This window comes from Musa acuminata, chromosome BXJ2-6, assembly GCF_036884655.1.
Source record: "Musa acuminata AAA Group cultivar baxijiao chromosome BXJ2-6, Cavendish_Baxijiao_AAA, whole genome shotgun sequence".
NCBI lineage: Eukaryota > Viridiplantae > Streptophyta > Magnoliopsida > Zingiberales > Musaceae > Musa > Musa acuminata.
In genome coordinates, this window is record NC_088343.1 from 38,672,548 (window position 1) to 38,693,865 (window position 21,318).

The window sequence follows — 21,318 nt, forward strand, 5'->3', positions numbered from 1 at the left end:
TAGTATTTTTGGAGGACAAATAATGTAAGTATGGAAAGGCTTTGTGTAAAGAAAGAAATTTTAAAAATTAAAGCATGACTATACAATAAATACCTTATATATCTATATCTTGAAAAGGAAGTATACAAGGAAATATCTTTTTAAGTGTCAATTCCTCTCTGGTAGATTAAAAAGTAAGTCTACTAAGGAACATACTAGTGGGTGGTATGTAGTGTGTATACTAGAATTGACAAATATGTTTTTGATTCTAAAAATCGATATTCTTGTAGAATAAGTAATTCAAGCATGAAAAGAATACTAAAAATTAAAAGTCATTTGTCTTCTATAGTTATTTGTCTTCATCATTATCAAGAGAGATAAATGAGGAAGAGAATATATAGTACAAAATGATGGTCATAATGAACCGGAAATAGATGATGGGTGGTGGCAGTCTATGTTATGCAATTAGCTAGAATAGTTGACTATAATACTTCTATACTGAGGGTAAAGACATAGACAAAAGTCTTATGATAGGACTTTAACATTTCGACAACGACAGATAAAAACGAGAATTAAAGAATGGAAGTGATAATGACACAAGCGATGAAGTTTAAAGATAATTTTATCCTTTTATAAAATTAAAGATCCTCTACAAAAATAAATAAAATAAAACACTTCCAAAAAATAAAAATAAAAATAAAAACTTGAAATTTTTTGGGAATTGCCTAACCATAATTGAAACATTAAAATAACAATTTCAAGCAAAATATTCGCCCACCGTGGGGCTCGAACCCACGACCACAAGGTTAAGAGCCTTGCGCTCTACCAACTGAGCTAGACGGGCTTAGTGTTATTAGGTGGGTAATAAATATATATATTATTAATATTATTTATTGTAGACAGCTTTACCACCAACAATCCTATGATTTCATGAGAAATAGCTCGATCAAACTACTATGCTCGGAGATCTCGGATTAACTTGAATATAGGTATTTTGACAATTTACATTGGGAATATTAGTGGTAATCAATAGGAAATATGGTTTCAAATTAGTCATATTTTATCCCACATAACTAAATCTCAACTATTTTGAAAGAATATTCTTTGTCTACTTATATTTTTTTTAATTTAAAAATTATATTTAAATGATTATTTATAATGCATTTTATAATATATCAGTTTATATTTATAATCTCCTTAATTTTATGAGCAGAATCAGACGATTATAAAATTCTATGGGATACTAATATTAACTCAATAAGCCTAAAACCAGATGGCCTGTTATAATTTACATGTCTCAAAGTCATTTGCATATCACTGATCACTAAAAGTTCTGAAGGCATGGGCTCTAATTTTGCTCTAAATTACCACACTTGTTGCATCAACTTGCTCCAAAGTGAACCTTTAAATGACACAGGCACTTTGAGTAGATCTTTAGATCTGCAGAATTAGAGTGACATGACATAGAAACAATAAATAACAACTGCTAAAGACATCATCCAGAAAAGGTTTTAAGTTATGATGGCAAAAATCACATGTTTAACTTGGGGCTTACCTGTAATGGGCATGAAGGGAAACAAAAGGAGAATAATTTTGCAGCTTTTTTGAATTAGAAGTATGTAAATGTGCTAATACCCTCCTCTGTTGGAAAAATAATGATGCAACACCCTAATCTTCTTTATCTTCATTGATATACAAAGACCTATGACTAATAAAAAGATGAACAACCACCATGGATGCTGATTCCAGCAGCCAGCACCTCTGTTAGGTTGTTGTCTAAACATTATGACAAGATTACAACTCAGCCCCCTTCAGTTCATGTTTTAAGGATGCCATTGTTCAAGAACGATGTATTTTCTTTTCTCGTTTCTATTTTTTGTTGGAAGGGGGTGTTGAAAAAGCATTAAGGAAAATTGATTGATATCACAGGCTTTTGGAAAGGAAGAAGAAAAAGAAAAAAAAGAAAAAAAACAATCGATCGATGATTTAAAGTGAGAGACAGAGAACCCCCTCAGGAAGATTTCCAGGCACTGGAAGTGGAGTGATGTTCCTTTTCGGAAAGAATACGACTCCATTAGCATGAGTCCTGCCATGAAACTTGCCCAGATGGTTGAGAATGGAGAACCTCTCCAATTCTTGGCACTCCAGTCGTAAATCTAACAATGTAGACCCCTTCTCCAACCTGAATTGGATCAGTCGAAGGAAAAGATCAAGTACAGAAGTATGGCCAGAAATATAAAAACTAGACGAAGGAGACTTTGGCTTGTGAGAAAAAAAACTTGCAATGTCAGTAAATTCACAACTATCGTACTGATTCAAATTTTTAATATTACTAGGTTCAAGAAGTAAAGCGAGAAAAATGCATCCAGAATATTTAGCAGTGTCTTGATTATTATATGAAATGTGGCCATCCAAAGCCAGATAACCAGCCAATGACTCAGCTCAAAATGCCATTAGATTTCTTAACCATTTCTTAGAACATGGTACACAACAAAATGCCAGGGGAGATGCATTATCTTTTCTTCCTCAGGTACAAGCATTCAAGAGAAAATCTACAATAAGAAACAATCTGCACCAGAGAACTAATAATGCAATTTATTTCTCTTTCTAAATAATCTTATGGAATTTTACGAATCCATTTGGGTCACAGCATTAAAGCCTGCATCCAACTAGGTCTCGTGAGGTAGACGAGAAATTCCTTTAAAGCTCTCTTTTGATACTGATAACCTATCCTTGACATGATAGCACCTTAGTAGTCATTTTTTCAAGATCAATGTCCTACATATGCTAAACCACTTGAGGTTGGGTCTATTCCATCTGATGATCAACACCGTTGGTCTTTGCCAATAAGTTCAGAAAACATAATAGGCCACAATGCTCATAAGCTGGCTCATCACACTTGATCGACACAGCTGATCAGATCATACAATGGAAACTAACACAAAACTACTAGAAAAATATAATTTCAAACAAATAATATATAAAAAGGCATCTAAAGGTAAAGGAAAGAAAATAATACTCATACCTTATGAAATCAGTTTTGAGTTTCTTGGATTTACCAATGAAATTTTCTGCAAACTTTGAGAAAGTATTGTCCTCCACCTTCTGTGAAGTCTTAAGCTCCCCAAAAATCCTAGAGTTAAGTGGGGAAAAGATATATGATTAGGGGCAATAGTTCGAACTTCAAAAATTTATTATATGAGACAGTAAGCACCCAAACAACATAGATATCACAATAGAACTGTAAAATGTTGCATCCTTACTTCATAGGTAAGAGAAAACAAACTAATATTGTGAGATCATACTACAAGGTCTTGATGAATTTCAGGAGGGTGCTTACATATTTTCATTTCCCAACAAAACGTGGGAATCGCTTTCTGAAAATGAAACCAGGCTACATGCATCTGAGAGGGCTGCCTTAGCGACAGAATAAGTCACACTTGCATAGGCTGAAGTTGCCTCTCCTTCGAACAGCATAGCTGGTACAGCTGGAATAAGTTGATGCATCAGCTGAGTTGTCAAGATTAGCCTTCTTCGTGATTGAGGCATCAACAGGTCATCTTCCATGGTTTCAGCTTCATCATCCATCTAACCATATAATTCACTTGTGAGCTCTTGAGATATAGTATGCAAAAGTGATTAATACCAGCCAGATCGGTGAGATAAACTAACCTTCTCCATCAATCTATTGGCAGACATTGTCCAATCCAATTCTGTCATCCTGAGGAAGAAAAAGCAAATTTATCTGACTGATTCAACACTAAATGATGATTCTTTGAATAGCAAATTATAAATCATAAGGTACTAATTAAGCAAAAGGTCATCAACACCTGATGCTTTGTGACCTTTCTGGACACACTGTTATGATCTTATGCCATGGCATATCTGTAATTTCACTTTTGCGTTTCTTCGATCTTAGAATTATATCATGGTCCATGACATTCTGAGCCAGCAAAAAAGGAGATGATCTACTGGGATCTGTCTTAATGGCTGATGTACCTTGGCCATAGCTACTACCATGACTGCTGTCAAGCTTTTGTTCCACTACATCACTATCATCCATCCTTGCAGGAAATTTTTGAACAAAGGGCTGCTGAATGGCAGTTTTTCCACTCCTCTGGGCATCACATAGAGCAACCATTCTGCCATTTTTGTAGGTTCCATAATGTTCAGACCAGAAAGGAGCTATATGAGGGCTAACCCATGTGTGCTCACTACGTCCCAATACATTCGCTGTGGAATTTGTACTAAGGGGATGTGTGTGAGTATGGAGTTCAGGCCGTCCTGCAATTGATGTGCTTGGATTTTTTTCTTTAATGCCACTTGAATCAGAGCTTAGCATTTTAGCATCTGATGGAAACAAAATCTGAGAAGCTGCTCCAACTTTACCATCAGCAGAAAATCTGTAGACTGCATTTTGCCTGTGATCAAATCTTTGATCCATATTGAAGTTCACCTGTGAGGTATTGGAACTAAAAGCAGTTCCTCTTGGTACGTTTCCTGTCATCTTGTTTAGATGAGAATCAGAAGCCTTCATGGATTGTATTTGATGAAGTAATGAGTATTTTTGTTGTTGAATATCTGAAGGCTTTAAAACGCATCCAGAGATATCAAGATCGCCGCTAGAGGAGACAATACTTGCTGGGGGAGCATGTAATACCTGAGAGCTAAAAGGTGGATCCTGCTCCTGCTGCAGACAAAGTAACGATGAAATTGAGACATTGGGAACTGCATCTAAAGGTGGCTTTAGTGATTCTTCTATGCTGTGGGATGCATTCTCTGACTTCGGAATAACATCCACCTTCTCAGTTTGTATCAGATTTACGGATTTGCCCTGAGCTGGATTTACTTCTCCCTTTTGCGAATTCACAGATCTTGAACCAACTTCAGGGGTACTTTCTTCCTTGTCCACTTGATCACCTACCTTAGGCAGGCCCAATGGACTTGTATCTCTATCATGGTTTATTATGAACTGAAGTACATTTGGAGTAAGCAGAGGACTGATACCAGCTTGATGTTGTCGAGCTGATATACTTGTCCACACATTGTGAAACATTTTTGAGAAGCCATCTTGCTGAGATAAACCTGATAATGAAGATTGTGAACCTGATTTCGTTTCTACAACAGGTAGTTGCTCACCGGAATTTGTAATTTGAGAAAAGCCTGCAAATGTTGGCTTTGTTTGATCAGTGTTCACTGAGCAAAATCGTGAACCAACAGGTACATGATTTTCAGCAGCAGAAACAATACCCGGGGTTGGTAATGTACCAACCAGAGAAGGGAATGATGTCTGAACAGATTTCCCAGTTGCACTTCCATCATTAGAGTCATGTAGCTGCTCGGTGAGTGAGGCACTTTCAACAATTGCTCTTGCATTCACTTGTTTACCAAATGAAAATTTGACAGACTGATCCAATACTTCACGAGAAGTTGTGTTAGAAATGTGTTGTTGTTGCCATTGTTGTTGTTGGTGCTCCAGGTGATCTTTTGCACTAGAACTGTGTTGCTGTTGAAGTTGCTGCTGCTCCTGCAGTTGATTTCCTGCTAAGGGAAAATCAGCACTGGCTGAGTAGTTAAAATGCTGATTTGCTTCTGGGTGTTCATTAAGTTTCTGCCCAGGTAGGCTGGACATCTTATCCCACTTGTCTATTTTAGAGGGATCATCAAGGGCAAGAACAGATCGAGCTGAAGATGTAAAATTAGACCATCCCTGATTCTGATATCCTGCATTATTGTCCAATTGTGCACTGTTAATATCACTGAAGGATTTATGAGACATTGGCACAGATGGAGGGGTCAATTGCAATCCAGTTCCCTTTATGTTAGAAGACCCATCAAAGTGAGCATGTGTAACAGAAAAATCAGCAACAGCTTGTGCAGGTATATCAGATGAATTCACAGAATTTCCATTCCCTGACTGATCAACCTTGTGAAGAAGCTCAAGCACATTTTTGCTGCAATAAATTATATAAATTCAAGCATTAGAAAGATCCAAATGCATATGATCTATAATGTTGAAACCAGACATGTTGGGTAAATAACCGAAAATGGCCTCTACAGAATTTGTAGAAATCCAGTTTGAATTCAACAACAAATGTTTCCATAATGATTGATCCAACAACGACTGTAATATAAGAAATAGTTAGGTGCATTCTAAAAACCCATGACCATTTGGTTGAAAAAGACAGAACACAGTGGCAAAGAAGGCAAAATCTGTAGCATGCACCATTTAGATAATGGCACACTGAACTATAGCATGGGGATCCTAGGAGGCAAGGATCATTATAAAGTAATGGAAATAAATAGGTGCTCAACCAGAAATGTACCTTGCTTGAGCAATCGTTTCTATCTGGGAATATTGAATAGTTGATCCATTAAAGGAACTGCTGGAAGCATAGACAGGTATGGTATTTCTGGACAGAAGATTCCCTGTTTCAACTGCAATCCTCTGTAAATTAGAAAAAAATTCTTATGAACAGGGATGAGCGTTTCAATATAAGGAAACATCAACAAGTGGGGGAAAAGAAAGTACAAAATAAAAAATGGCTCCAAACAAACTATAGGTACCTTAGATCCGTCCATATGATCGCTGCAAACAATATGACCAGAAAACTGTGATGTTTCGGCAAATGGCTGCTCACTATTTGAGCTGGATTGGTTCTGTAAACTTAATAGGTGGTTTGGTGGGAATGAAGGTTCTGCAGTTCTCCTCATTTTTCCCAGTGAATTCTGTAACATTCTAGACCCCACAGTATGTTGACCATACTGAATTGAGGACTTCTGGCTTCCACTCATGAAAGGATGTTGGTCATTACTAGTCCACAGAGACCTCTCTTTTGCTGCATCTTCAATATAACCTTTGCCTGAATCGACTCTTCCATGCTCTTTTTCATTATCATGGGTATTGCACAATCTTTCTGAGGTGGCATTTAGAGACGTCGCCCATCCTTGTGGGCTCCTGCTTGGCTGATTCTGATTTTCTTCTACATCTTTGTCCCCTTCAGAGCTCATACATGTATTAGGGGCAAAATGTATCCCAAAAACAGATTTCTGTTTGTTAGTAACCTGTCGATGTTTGTTCTGGTTCAATTTTAAGGCATTTGGGTTCCTAACAGAACCATAATTACTTGCTAAGGAATACTCGGCTATCTTGGGACTGCTAATATCAGATTTGACTGATTGCAATCCAGAATTTAGATAAACTCGATTTTCACCAATCTTCCACAAATTGCCATGGTTTTCTTGATAATTCAAGGTCTTGTTACTTCTAGATGCCGTTGGATAGCTAGAATTCCAGCCACTAGGAGCATCGGACAGGGGCAAATTTTGCTGGTCACCCCAACGACCCCCTATGTCTTTTGACTTGAACTGAATCTCCTCATGCTGCTCAATGGTCTTCCCAACCCATAGTCCACTACTTGAAGGTCTTGGAGGTAGGAGACCATCTTCTACGAGTTTGGTTTGATCTTGATTCTGACAGAACTCTTTGTTATTAGCTCCTTGGGTGGACAACTTGAAGGACACTTGGGGAGCCTCAGTTAAAATCCTATCATTTTCTTCATGAGCAAACTCCGAAAAATTCTGATTACTAGGAGAAGTAGAGGAGTTTGGAGTTGCATTAGCATCATTAAACAAAGGAAAAGATCTTGAAGTTACAGAAGTTACACTCTGTAGGTTGCTATCATCCCAAGCAGTCGGTTGTTTTCCGTTGACATTAATTGGACCCGAAGGCTTTCCCATCACTTGTTCTGTCTTTTGAAAACACAAACCACTTGTCTCTTCTCGGAGCCCCTTGTCACTACTGGAAGCTTGCACAGCCTCTTGCATAAGAGCACTCCAGCTCCCACTATGGATAGAAGGAAAGGAACCATAATGATCATTCTCTAAAGTATGCCCATGTATATCTTCACCCATGCCAGAGATAAGACTCCCTCCAAATGAAAATCCCCAGTTGTCATTATCAGAGCCAAACAAGATCTTCTGTTCTATAGGATCTAGACTAGCTACACCACTAGAACTCCCTACTTCTGAGACTGGCTTTTCCTGTAAATTACCAGATGAATCACCTTGTTCTTGCCTACCATGAAATTCATCAAACTGATCACTGTATCGAATATTGTTCGCTTGTTGAAAGTTTCCTGATGTAACATCATTACCTAGATTCTGTAAGAGAGAACTGCCAAAGATATGTTTTCCTGGATAATTCTGCACAGACAGAGTCTTATCCTGTAAGCAACTTTGTGCAGCAGATTGCTGGTAACTTTGAGCAGTGCTATATGGGTACGATGCTTTTTCTGCCTCGTATGCATTTGCCTTGGTCATCAAATCATGGCAACCATTAGACATTCCTAGGAAGCGTGAATATTGGTTTACAGAGCTAGTGCCTGAAATAGGCATGCCATTGAAAGACTGATTAATCTCTTGTGGCACAAATCCCATAGATTGCATTGCTTGACTTTGATCATTTGATGTAATAACATCATTTGCAAAATTCTGCATGGCAGCAGAGGAACTGGGCTGCATCAAGTTTCTGTTGCCAGCAATAAACATCTGAGTGTTACTAGGTAAGTTGGATATTCCTCCAACAAAATTATTCGGCCATATGTAGTTATACGTATCATTGATGGGCATCTCATGTAATGGTGTAGATAACTGATTTCCTGTTGCAGGATTTGCTACACCAGACAACTGGCTAAGTGGACTTGATTGCCATGGCCCCTGATCTAGCTGCTGAAGTTGCTGCTGTCTATGAAGCTCCTGGGACTGCTTGTACATCAACTGTTGTTGCCACAACTGCATGTTGCCTGTACCATGTGCCGTCTTGGATGAGGAAATGTTGAGAAAGGGAGATTACTCCTAATAAGTAGCAATCAACTACCAAGAAACTCTATTAACAGATTCCCAGAAATCTATTGTGGAACACAACAACTTTTCTTGGAAACTTTAATAGACATCAGAAACAGAAAACACAAACGCCAGTCTCAAAGTAGCTTCAAGCATAGCTTTGAAAATGATTTAGTACCAAATTGCAAATTCATCAATCAAAGGCTACTTTTCTTTCTCAAAATCTCCACAAAAGAAAAAAGAAACAAGCATAGTAATCACGTGAATCAAACTTCAACAACAAACATCTGTATTCTATGATCATGCACCATACTGATTTCCTCTTCAGACATATACCTGAGAACCATGCAATGGAACCTTATTCACAGCATTGAATCCAGACATTGGTCTATCCATGTCATATTCTACATAATCAGCCAATTTCCAACTTCTTGATACTTATAACCATAGAGTGAGTATTCCTTCTCAAATATATCTTGAACCTTCTCAAGACTTCACTCATGGCATAAAACCCAGCCTGCAGTAACCAAGAGTTATAACAATATGTGATATTGTATGCATTTATATCCTTGGTAAATAAAAGCAATTTCCTAACATCACAATGAGTTGTATATGCATAAACCCTTAAATAGTAATCAATTCTATAAAATTAATGGATACAATCATATAGAAATGAAAATCAGGAATTCAAACATAACCAATAACTGACAAATAAGCAACTCAGAAACAATGCATGCCACTGTTCTCAAATCGAAAGCTAAATTTTTGCACTTAAGCTAGTTAAGTTGGCAACAAAGTCATGAAATTTCAAACTATCATAATCAACAAAAAAAGAACTTTGAATGCATCTTTTATTCTGTCCAAGCAGGACTAAAATTACCAGCTTTCTCAGGGAAGGAGAGAATATGGCTTCCATTTGGACTAGTTAAAGCTGCTTTCTTCACCCTTCTCCCAGATAACTATTTTGCTTCTTGCCACTTCCCTAATTATAAAGCACCTAGGGATGTAATTGACTATGAGCTAACAGTTTTCTCGAAGATAAAAAGGATAGTTTCAAATGTCAGTTTTCATGGTTCATGGTGATGGAAGGTGTAGGTTAATCACATTCTTTTTCACTCCTCAAACTTATTGATGAAGCTCCTCAAAAAGATGGACTCACATGCACCATACTAAAACGTGAACCAATAAAATTTTGACTTGCCACTGGTATTGATCGAGAACCATCATATGAAAGATACACATCTCATCATGCATCAAACTATGGAACACAATGACCCAAAGAACAATGGCAAAACAAAAAAGCAGTGGAGATGAGTGAGGATTTAGGCGGGCAATAACATTCCACTGCCACAGGAGCTTAGCTACATGAAAACAAGTGAGACTCCTCAGATGAAGATGATCCAATACCAGGAAGTACATGACCTTGTACATATGAAGTCATTGTTTCTTCATACAGCCATTGAAAACATTCAATACTTTCAGAATGCAAAGCAGGAACAATCATTTGTTATAATATAAAACATGCATCCATAAACAAGGAGACCCAGCCATCGGATGGAACAAATCACACAAATACAACACCATGCAAGTTAACAGGTCATCCCACTCAAGGTTGTACCTTCAGTTAAGGACCAAAGTGTACTAAATATACAGAGAAAATATTCCCAAAAGAAGATAAACACACACATTATGAGAAATCAAAGAAAGTAACAAGGTCCAAGAAAGAAACTTAGGCAATTAGGTGCCACTTCAATAACAGATGTTTAAAAAAGAATGCCAAGGTGTAGAAGACATTAAAAAGAAAATCCATGACAAATACTTAATCAACTTGAGAAGAATTAGTATAGCATATGGGGGAAGGAGCAAAAGAATCAAGGAAGCATATATGTCACAAGCTTCTAGGGCAGCCGACTGTAGGATTATTTTGGGTAAAAATGTTACAAACTCCTGAATCAATCTCTGAATTCTATACTGATGTAAAGCGTCCTGAGTGATGTGTTAACAAGTATTTCCATGAACAAAATTAAGAAAAGGCAGAAAGTGAAATTATCACTAACAAAGGATGTAAGCTATGGGATTAAGGAATGTAAGGGGGAGACCGATTGGGGGAAAAGCAGAAGAAGATGCAGTGAGATGTATGTCTAAAGAACAAATTTTAAAGATAAGAATCAACTCAAGTTTAACAGTATGCTCATCCAAAGCACCAATCATATTTCTGGTTCAAAAAGCTTCATTTATCCATAAACAGTGTACGTTAGACACATCTTTTGTGCCCACTAATCCAACAAGATGATATATCGATATTGTCAGAATAGCTGGATCTTTGGACATTCAGAGAAGCAAAACATGATAATAAAGCTCCCAATTTCGAAAATCCAGCTCATAATTTACTCCTAAACTAGAAAGACCAACTACAAGCTCTCAACTACCAGCTCTCGCTCAAAATATCCCCAGACAATATAAAACAGAATAAAAAGCTAAACCACACTGAATCCAGAATACCAAACTAAAAGAAAACTCTAGACTGCAGCTACCGCAGTCCGAACCAAGTCCCGACTCCCACAAAGAGGAAACCCACCAAATCTTGCAGTCCCTCTCCAAATTGGGGACAAGCGGACAACCTCTACCAGTGAATCCAAACAAATCCGCGCAGCATAACCCAGAAGGAGAAGAATCCGGCACCTACCGCAGCACACGGCAGCAGATCAACGGATCAACACGCAGGCGGGAAGACTGGAGACATTTCCAGGGAGGGGGGACTCCATCTCGCCGAGCTAGGGTTTTAGGTTTTCCTCCTTGCTCGAATTCGGAGCTTCAGATTAAGGTTCTTCGAGGGATGGGAGCGCGATCACCTCGTTCGCTCTTCTCTCACTTTCACTCCCTCCTCGTTACTCTATGCGAGAAAAGGGGGTTTTTTTTAGGAGTATGGATAAAGAGAACGAGAGAGAGAGAGAGAGAGAGAAAGCGAGAGGGAGGGGAATCGCGAAAATGTCAAGGGGTGGAAGCAGGAAGCCAGCGGCCCGGAGCGAAACCTGGTGGTCCGGGTTCCGGACCTCTTGGTTCGGTGTCAGAGCCGAAGCTGGGCCATGCCTTTTTTTAATCTTTAAACGAGTGGGCCAGGAGCCAATTACGGCCAATCTCAGCCGTTGGTTTTCTGATCCTTCACCGTGGGCGGATCCGGAGCGTCCAATTAGCGCTTTAATCAGGAGATTGGCGGGAAGGGATCCTTTCTCTCTTTTTTCGTATTTTGGTGCCGGCGGGAACGTAACGGACGTTACGGTAACTACCGCGCACGTTGGTTAGGGCCGGTAGGTATACTACAGACAAAAAAGTGTGTTCTTTTTTACGCAACAAGACGACAAAAGCATTTCCTTTTTTTCGGCTCTTGTTTAACTTTGAGGAAGATAGTGAAAGAGTAAAAGTAAAACTCAAATTTTCAGGTGAATTCCTACGATTAAGTTCGTGAGGTGCAGTTCTCTAGCATTATCTTTTGATCCAATATTTGAGTATAAGATTTTCTTACACAAACTATAATATAAGATCTATGCATTGACAGAAAAAAAAAAAGCCAAAATAATATTAAATTAAAAAAAGAGATCGAGAGAGAGTAAGTTTTTGAATCTTCTTGGAAATTATAGTAGCTAACAAGAGCTTGAAGTTGTCTTGATACTAAAGTGCTGCAACAACACAAAACATCAATCAAAACTTGCTCGTTGATTGGTGAGCTTCTGCAGCAGCAGAGAGGGCACAGTGTTCTATATATATATATATATATATATATATATATATATGCGTTTCCAGTTGCAGCTTCATGTGCCATGTTGCATTCCCCTGCTGACAAAGTTTGGCACATCAGTTATAAAGCTGCAACCTGACGAGGATTCGCAAGAAGACATGCCTCAAATACATGGCCACGGTGCCGGTGTTAAGGTTGCAGTGCTGCATGGGAACTGCTGCCAGATAGCAGACAAAAGGAAGCATTCGCCAAGAATCCTGCAGCCACGGCATGCATTGGCTCTGTTCGCATCACGTACCCTCCTGGGAATGTTCTTGGATTACCTTAAAAGAAGAGGACGGCGATTAGGAATGCTATGACCCTTGTATGGTGACAGTACGTTAAGAAAACCTTAGGGGGTACAGCAAAAATAACGTGGCATAGGATATCCGCTGACCCCATCTCCACTGTGTTGCAAGGGGAATGCCATGGACCACGAGTCACATGCCAAGAGATGATGAGGGGTGAGAGAAAGAGTAAGAGTACACTGCAAGAACACTGGAGACAGGAAAAATAGACCTTGAGACTTAAACAAATGATGACTGGACCATTTCCAACTCTACAATTCAAAGCTCTAAAAGTAAGTGAATCGACACAAATCAATTTCTTATAGAGTCGGCAGGCAATGATGAGGACTGAGAGGTTGACACAGTCACAAGAATGATGAGTGACGTTGATGGGGGCTGATAGAATTTTAATGAGGGCATAAAGTGAATCAAAGGGATTGGAAAGTGACTGACAAGTCCATGGAAAGGTAATGAAAGATACTATTCTGAGCTATTTTGTGGATGGGGCTTAAGTTGTGGAGCTCACAGAGTTTGATACCCTCATCTCCAAATTCCAACTATATAAAACTGAGATAAGAATATTACCTGTCATTGCCCCAAGTCTTTCTTGCTCTGGTTACTCTCTTTCCACTGCAAAGCTAAGAGCCACAATAAGTTCTCCTGCATAAATATGAATAATATAAATTTAATTAGAATATTAAGAATTAAAAAATGTTTATTAAAAATGTTTTGGTGCAGCAGCAGCCACCACACAGAAGCTGCAATACAAATTTTCTTTACCTTTGTTCATGCTGTCTGAGGATAGGCTTGTTTTACAACATAATGGGAAAAGCAATAATATTTTTCACAAGCAAACAGGTCTGGTTCGCTTTGGTATCAAGAACAGATAAGCAGTCAAAAGAATGTTGATACAAATTGTCTTAAACATATATCCAAATCTTGTGAATGTCGAAAATTTTCATGTTACAATCAGACTCACAGGTTTGCATACACTTCATATTTGCTTCCTCCCTGCAGTTCAAATGTTTCTTCATAACCTTTCATCACTCAGAACACTCAAAACATCACGACAGTTTGACCTGTGTTTCTTCTTCGACAATAGTAAATATGTCATTGATTCTGCAGGACACACAAAGGAAAAAACATAAGGCACTGTAGTATATGCAATTGTGACAAATTAAAAGATGCATGACATAGTCAAGCTGCAAAAGCCAAAACTATCCTGTATCTAAGTAAAAGAAGGGAGAGTCGCATGGGTTACATGTTTGTGAGCTTTATAGAAATATAGCAATGTCCATAGTGCAACAAAGTTCTTTTTCTTTGCAAATTCTTTAATTTATGCATGACAATTTTTAGTTTCTTTATATGACTTGTATTAAAGTGTCACCATATCGTGATAAAAAGATTTTGCTAAGAAAGATACTGCAGTTAAATAATATTTCACCTCATTCCGAATTCCCATCATAAGATAGCAATATACATTCAATAAACATTCAGGTTAGAGGATCACAACAAACGTGCAAGTCTTTAGACCTATAAGCAGAAATGGTGACCAAGAATTCTGAAGTCTCAGTTGTAATATGTGGCCCATGCTTAGCCATAAATGAATTCGAGAAATGGTCGGCCTTAGAGTTCAGACTAATCATCATCCAATTGCCATATAACTGATTTCTGTATCATAGTTAACTAGACATACATAGGATCTTAAAATTAATCCAGTCAGTAACAACTTATGATCACATCAAAACAATCAAGCTATTTTTTTATTGACTTTTAACTGTTTCATTTAACACAACAGAGATGACAAAAGTTATAAATATATACCTAAAAAATACCATATTCATGCCCATAATGTCTAATATTCAATATACATGTATGTCGTGAATAGTCAGATTCTTGAAATTATACCTTTCCAGGAACTTAAACCAAAAATTGTTGTATATATCACTGAAGAGAGAATTTTGCAGGTTACAACCTACTCTTTGACCTTTTCGTGCCGTTAATGTCACATGATACTGTAGCAATATCTGTTGCTTCCTATTCTTTTGAACCCTTTAAAAATATAGGAAAATTAAAGATTACTCCCTGGTTGCTTTAGCTTAATCAGCAATAAACTAACAGCCAACTAGTCTTAAGGCTTTATGATAATCTCTCACTAGCCAAAACTTATATTTGGAAAACTTGGTAGCATGACGGTCGTCATGGTTGGCAGTTTGTATTGAAGTTCTATTCAAACTTCCAATGAATATTTCTCATCCTTAAGTTGTACTCTATAGCTGAGTGGCTGAGACCATAATGATCACAAATGGTGATGATACTCAAAAGGAACACATGCACAAGAATCAAATATTTAACTAATAAGTAGACAGTTTTGACGCAGCCAACAATGAAGAGAGTGATATTGATTTTTGTCAAATTAAAAGATCCTGAAAACTCGCACCAATGGTCATCAAACAAGCTATTAAGGTCCAGTATGCATGACAATATTTTTGGGCTTAATTTAATTTCTAATAGAACAAACATTTACATATAACTGGGAAAGATATCAGCTTCAGTTTTCCAAACCTATTCGTGTCAATGTTTACATCAGCAAGCCATGTTGTTAGGTACACCTGCAATAAACCAAACTAACTGTGAGATAGAAAGAAAATTTTGTTGTCCATATACATAAAAATCACTTCCTGAAAGGGTCAAATTGTCAGTAAGATTCAACATAAACAACAGTAACTGAACTCTCCGAGTCACAATCTACTGTTTGAAACCTTAGTTCCTTTTTGTTACAATCATATATCCAGATACCAGATATTCAAACAAGTCATTCAGCTTCAAACAAAAATAGAGCAGAAAATAACATTTGACCCAATACAAATCAGTGAATCAAAAAATTGAGTATAATTGATGTAAATTTTACAAATCATAAAATCTAGTAAGTTACTGAATTTTAAAGAGAAACCTCAGAGCATCGTAAGCTGAAACAATCTGAAAATGCCACAATATGTTGTCATCAACTAAGATGAACTTAAGAAGGGCCAAAACACCACTCAGGCATCTAGTTTTTTTTTTTTCTTTCTTTTCACTTCCTATAGCAAGCAATGGACGGAAATGATACCAACTGTAAAAATATTAGGACAACTGGAAGAATGTTTAAGAGTAACTGTTATAAAACAACTGACCTGCAAAACATCACTGCTCAAAGGATGATCAACTTGTGTGGTCAGGGAAGCACAGGGTTGCTGACCTCTTAGCGATGGAAGTAAAGGCTCAACATTTTTCTCAGAGCACAGACCACTAATAGTTAGATCTTGAAATTCTCCAGAATATAGCTCATCTGACCATTTTAATCTATCAAATTGTCCTTTGCCTTCCTCATGTTTAATCGACAGTAACTCGACCACAAGGAACCTCTGTCCAAGTGAAATGAGAACTCAAGATACAGCCAGAGGGAATATCATGGAGGCACAAAGGAAAAGACAAGAGACATGCATCAGAAGTAAGTTACTACTAAAAGGAGATGCAAGCAACAGAAAAAGAACTGGCATGTAATTTAAGGAATATAATCAATACCTTCAAACTTAGCTCTGATAGAAACATCTTGACAAGCTCATGTGCAAGATTCTCTACAAGTATCCACATATGAGAAGATATCAAAAATATTGTTTAAGAGAAGCTTGAATCCAACAACATATACTGTGTTCATGTCTAAAAGATGAAGAAGATAATGATAAGCCATACTGATCATTAAGTAACTGTAAAGTAGCAAAATAAAGAGAGATTGAATACAAAAAACAAAATGATGTGTCACAAATACAAATCAACAATGAAAATTTCCTCTGAAGATGAGTCATCCAAAAGTTGAAAACACAAAAACGGGGATATTGTAACAATCCCAACAATCAAGGCATGATTCCTAAAAGATCAGTAGGGGCATTATTTGTTTGTTGACAAAATTTGAAAACTTTAAACATCGTGCCTAATTAGTGAACAACCAGGTGAATATATTTTCTTGATTTGCAATGAAAACATTGATAGAATTTCCAAAGAGGAGATTGAAATTTATTCCCACAACTAAAATATCCAAAAAAAAGGTAACAAACCTTTTATAGTTGGAAGAATTATGATTCACCAATCAAACAATTATAAATTCACAACATTAATCATTAGGAAATGTGAGAGGAATTAGTCTGACAAGGCTAACAAATAAGATTGGTTAGATACATCGGCAACAGGCACATAACTGAACTGCTTAAGTTTTTAAATTGTAACAATTTCCAGTTTATATAACAACCCCTAACTAATTTGGCACGCTCCTTGTGTGTTAATATCTCCCAGACAAGTTATATCGGAGGCCAAGGTATAAATTGGGCCTGACAGATATCAGAGGCCAAGGTACAAATTGGACCTGACAAAAAAGCAAACTCTGATGTATATTCTGGTTTAATATGGTTGAATCAAACATGCAATGGCTCCCTGACAAATGGGTGTTGCTATGCTGGATTCCCTGTAATGTAAAAGGCTAACTTAAGCTAATAAGGTATGTTCTTTATAATATGAACTCACATAAATGGCTAAACATGAGAATGGTTGTCTTCCAAGTTTGCATGAATGGTGTGCATGCATCAATAGCATGTAATCACATGGTTTTCTACTTGGAAAATGATTAAAGAGTACGACCAGATCTATTGTGTTGATCCACAACCTATAGTCGTAAGTTTTTTTGTTATAATGGTGTCCACTTACCAAATTGATACCTTGATCAGTTTGGCACACTCCCCATGTGACAATATATTCTCAACATAAGTATTTTTTGTCATCTATGTTAGTATTGCTAGATCATTGTCTCAGTTTTTCATTCTATGCAGTACAAAACTTGAATGCCAAATAAAGAAATTCAGTTAAATATGAACTGAGACGATCAATCTCTTCTCTCACCAAAATGTACACTTTTTAACAAAGAACTACACTAGGCATACCATAGAAGCATGTACTAGTTCTTTAGATTCTTTAGACTCCTTTATGGGCATTAAGTGATAAATTTAGGATGATTCTGCAATCTACCACAGCATAATTATATACAGGGGTTATAGATAAAAAAAAATTGGAACAAAATACACCAACTAACACCAGCCTCTAAAAAATGGAATTTTTCATCTGCTAACCGCAGCAATAATAGGAAACATAGAAGTAAATCATGGTCTTCAGTGACAAGCAACCTAAGATCCACCTCATAATAGCAATTTATTAGCCATTTAGCATTAAGATGTTGACAGGGACAAAAAACGTACCAAAGTATGTAATTGAAAAAGATGAAAAAACTGGAATTCCTCCACCATCTCCAGGATCATTCTCATGCTCTGGAATATCAGAAAATTGTGCCAGGGGGCTGGCAATAGGTCCTTTAAGGAAACAACGCATAGAGCGAGCTGACTTGACCAGTTCAGCAACAGCAAGTACCTAAAGTCATTTACACTACATTTAAGGTGAAGTAAATTTGATAATAAAAGGTTCTGTATTCTCTGTGTCTTAATATTGGTAGTAGGAAGAACAGGAGAGACAAACTGCATGCTAATTACAAATCAAAAGCAAAATGCACATGAAACCTATCAGACACAGTCTCTCCGTGAAGCTTGTTCCATAGCGTTCACAGAAAAAATCCAAACACCAACAAAGGTAATCTACTGATTGTCTTCTGCAGCAATGGTAAACAGTCTGCAAGCATACATACCATATCGTTGTAAGATGATAACAGCAATTTTCGATACGTTTCCTGTAACAATTGAAAAATACTAAAACTCTTCAACTTCAATTTTATGCAGTAATAACATCATCGGATATGAAAAAGAAATATCAGTAAAAAATGGAAATTTTGATTCTCATAACCTACTAGCTCATTCTAAAAAAAAAAATTTCGCAACTCGGAAAACAAAATCAAAATGTTGTCCTATCAACATCAATTCAGACAAAACGAAACAAATATTTTGGAAAGAGAACCTGCTTACGAGACAATTTGTCACAAGCCTTCTGCCGAATCCCAGGCATATCCTTCAGAACACCCAATTCCATCGCCGGCATGTACCTAACAATCATCCAATTGAAACAAAACCCTCAATAAACCCTACTATGAAAAGTCGATTCGTGCCCTAAAGCCAAATGCATAAGCAAATCCAACAGTAGCAAAACAATACAACAGCAGGACCACAATCTTCTCGTCACCTCTGATTAAGATAAGCATTGACGAGAGAGGTAGCCTGCGACCTCCCCTCCGACGCCGCGGAGGCCCACCGATCCTTGTTCGAGAGCAGCTTCGACCACTGGTTCCTTATATTCCTCTGCGCCGCCGGCCGCCATAGCCGCGTCGGCGACGCCGACGGGGACAGACCAGGATTATGGTTCCGAGAGCTCGAGACCTTCGAAAGGGGAAGAGGCGTGCCAGCGGCGTTGGCTTTGGCTTCCATGCCGCTTCGAGGGCAATACAAACGGGTCGGATCTTCAAACTCGCAAATAAATAGCTTCGACCCGCACGCACGAGGGAGGGAGAGTGGAAGGCGATTTAGACACGAAAAACACGTTACCCGCAAAACGGGGCTGGATGAATGGCCGGGTGTGCCCCACTTCACTGGCCAACCAGTACACGGGTAGAGTAAAGAGTAAACCTACAAAGAACAATGTTTAATATTATTATCATCTTCGTCTTCTTCATCTCGACCACCTCGAGGTCACCGCTACTTTTGCTTCTCATCGTCGAATCGTTTCACTTAATGCAGCTTCCTTAAGTTGGTGAGACGAATGAATCAATTCATGTTTTCACAAATATTGCTTGGTGTACCATTGCATAAAGCAATGGTAGCTTATTGGCTCTATCACATTGTTTATCCTTAGTCGATGAAGGTATATCCATGGATGGGCATGAATTCACCAAGATAAGAGAAGAATATATATATATATAATATCAACTATTATCTCATCTATGGTAAGAATGACAAAGTTTCCATTTCATTCGTTATAAAATGAAAAATAATTATAAACTTTCTTCTCTTTCTTTTATGATAAAATAATTAATCTTTATTTATGATAAGGAACACGATTTTAAATTTTATTCTCTTCATTTATTATATGAAAGGTTATCACAAACTTCCTTCTCTCATTTAATATATATAACACACTAAAAATGATAGAGTTTTTTTTTTCTTGAATTACTCAAACATAAATTTAGGAATTTCGGATTACTAACTTTAGTATCAGAGAGATCGAGAAACCTCCTCCGACCTTAGTCTTCATGCATGTGGCATCTCAAAAGCATAATACTTCCATCTCGGGAATATAATACCTCAATTTTAACGAAGCCACCTTGGATCTGAGGTAAGGAAGATAATCTTAAACTTCATTATTTCCTTTTATGACAAGAAACGTCATCATAAACTTTTTCTTCTCTTTCAAGGTATAAAAAATATATTCTAAATAGCGAAATGGAGCTCTTTTTTTTGTTTTTTGAACTACTCAAACTAATATTTAAAGATATCATATTACTAACTTGAGCATAAGAGGGATTGGATCGAAAAATCTCTTCCAACCTTAGTCTTCATGCAAATGACGTATATATCAAGAGCGTAATACTTTTATCTTAAGAGCATGATACTTTCATCTTGGATCTATCTCGGAGTCATTTCGAAGATATTTCAAACAATCCTATACAAACATATCTATATACACTCACATAACCATATAACCATAATGTCCGACAAAAAACGAGTTGTTAATAAGTTGCCTAATGATACATTAATCGAGTGATTATTTTATTGACATGATCTAAATGTATTATTGTTGAAGCGACTGTTTCCTGGACATGACTTTGCTTGACAGTAAAGATAAATATGCAAGTTGATTGCAGCTTGCACGATACAGACAAAAATTCTTGTGGCAACGACTTGAGGTCTTGTAGCAAGGAATAGTTTAGACATTGCGTTCAGCTGTTCACTGACGAAGGAAAACGATAACCGGTGGGTGAAGCTTCGAAGCACCGATGAGAAGATGTCACACGTCGATGTATATTTAAGTGTTATCCTGTGGGTTCATGAAACTTGCTTTCCTCCTCCAATGCCATGGCGTGCGGGCAAATGAGATCTGCGACTGAGAGGAGACCAGCTCCAGTCGCCCATCTACAGTGGTGGGGGCGTCGATAACGTTTAGTTCCCTCTTAAGGCTCGTATCGAGTATAAGAATAGATACGATAGAATCGATGTGACCAGAACACACAAACAATGGAGTCGAAGTGTTGACACCCATAGGAGGAGGTGGTAAGAGTTGACGATGGACATTATTATCCAGATCAACGTATCTTTTATTGCCAATCATGCAACGTCGACATTAATGCGTATTGTTTACAGCTTCATGAACATTAGCTACTGTCAACGTATGTCATCAAACTCTCTCATGCAG

General features: G+C 37.5%; 2 protein-coding genes and 1 non-coding gene across 10 annotated transcripts; all 3 read right to left on the reverse strand.

The window, feature by feature from the left end:
- Positions 1–750: 750 nt before the first annotated feature.
- On the reverse strand, positions 751–823 carry TRNAK-CUU (transfer RNA lysine (anticodon CUU)). Its single transcript has one exon. It is a non-coding gene; the product is annotated as a tRNA-Lys (tRNA).
- Positions 824–1,474: 651 nt separating this feature from the next.
- Positions 1,475–11,802, reverse strand: LOC135615501 (uncharacterized). Of its 5 annotated transcripts, none has more exons than XM_065114098.1 (9): positions 11,510–11,801; positions 9,160–9,340; positions 6,547–8,783; positions 6,306–6,427; positions 3,810–5,933; positions 3,652–3,700; positions 3,320–3,567; positions 3,005–3,112; positions 1,475–2,161 (listed from the first exon to the last, which is right to left on the reverse strand). In XM_065114098.1, exons 3-9 carry the CDS (start codon positions 8,776–8,778, stop codon positions 1,966–1,968), a joined length of 5,079 nt encoding a protein of 1,692 aa, XP_064970170.1. In that variant the 5' UTR covers positions 8,779–8,783; positions 9,160–9,340; positions 11,510–11,801; the 3' UTR covers positions 1,475–1,965. The 5 variants fall into 5 exon arrangements, with proteins under 5 accessions (XP_064970170.1, XP_064970173.1, XP_064970172.1 ...); XM_065114101.1 differs by having other exon boundaries at positions 3,810–5,142; positions 5,230–5,933; positions 6,547–9,340; XM_065114100.1 differs by lacking the exon at positions 9,160–9,340 and having other exon boundaries at positions 11,510–11,802.
- A 489-nt stretch (positions 11,803–12,291) lies between these two features.
- Positions 12,292–19,354, reverse strand: LOC135580969 (uncharacterized). 4 transcript variants are annotated; one of them, XR_010488034.1, is made up of 10 exons: positions 19,096–19,354; positions 18,874–18,958; positions 18,608–18,649; positions 18,168–18,336; positions 16,450–16,502; positions 16,059–16,289; positions 15,451–15,497; positions 13,865–14,004; positions 13,471–13,545; positions 12,292–12,882 (listed from the first exon to the last, which is right to left on the reverse strand). XR_010488034.1 is itself a non-coding variant. In XM_065114102.1 (8 exons), the coding sequence occupies exons 1-8, from the start codon at positions 19,335–19,337 to the stop codon at positions 13,950–13,952; spliced, it is 924 nt and encodes a 307-aa protein (XP_064970174.1). In that variant the 5' UTR covers positions 19,338–19,354; the 3' UTR covers positions 13,750–13,949. The 4 variants fall into 4 exon arrangements, 3 of the variants coding, with proteins under 3 accessions (XP_064970174.1, XP_064970175.1, XP_064970176.1); XM_065114102.1 differs by lacking the exons at positions 12,292–12,882; positions 13,471–13,545 and having other exon boundaries at positions 13,750–14,004; XM_065114103.1 differs by lacking the exons at positions 12,292–12,882; positions 13,471–13,545 and having other exon boundaries at positions 13,750–14,004; positions 15,413–15,497.
- Between the last annotated feature and the right edge of the window lie 1,964 nt (positions 19,355–21,318).

Bases quoted from the DNA above. Each gene is read 5' to 3' on its own strand.
- LOC135615501 (XM_065114100.1), bottom strand. From the start codon at position 8,778: ATGCAGTTGTGGCAACAACAGTTGATGTACAAGCAGTCCCAGGAGCTT. The intron at 3,701-3,809 runs GTGTTGATGACC...TTTCTTCCTCAG, and splicing joins GAAAGGTCACAAAGCATCAG to GATGACAGAATTGGATTGGA. The intron at 2,162-3,004 runs GTATGAGTATTA...GATCCAATTCAG, and splicing joins CTCAAAACTGATTTCATAAG to GTTGGAGAAGGGGTCTACAT.
- LOC135580969 (XM_065114102.1), bottom strand. From the start codon at position 19,337: ATGGAAGCCAAAGCCAACGCCGCTGGCACGCCTCTTCCCCTTTCGAAG. The intron at 16,290-16,449 runs GTATTGATTATA...TCACTTGGACAG, and splicing joins TATCAGAGCTAAGTTTGAAG to AGGTTCCTTGTGGTCGAGTT. The intron at 14,005-15,450 runs GTTTGGAAAACT...TGTGTCCTGCAG, and splicing joins GTAAACATTGACACGAATAG to AATCAATGACATATTTACTA.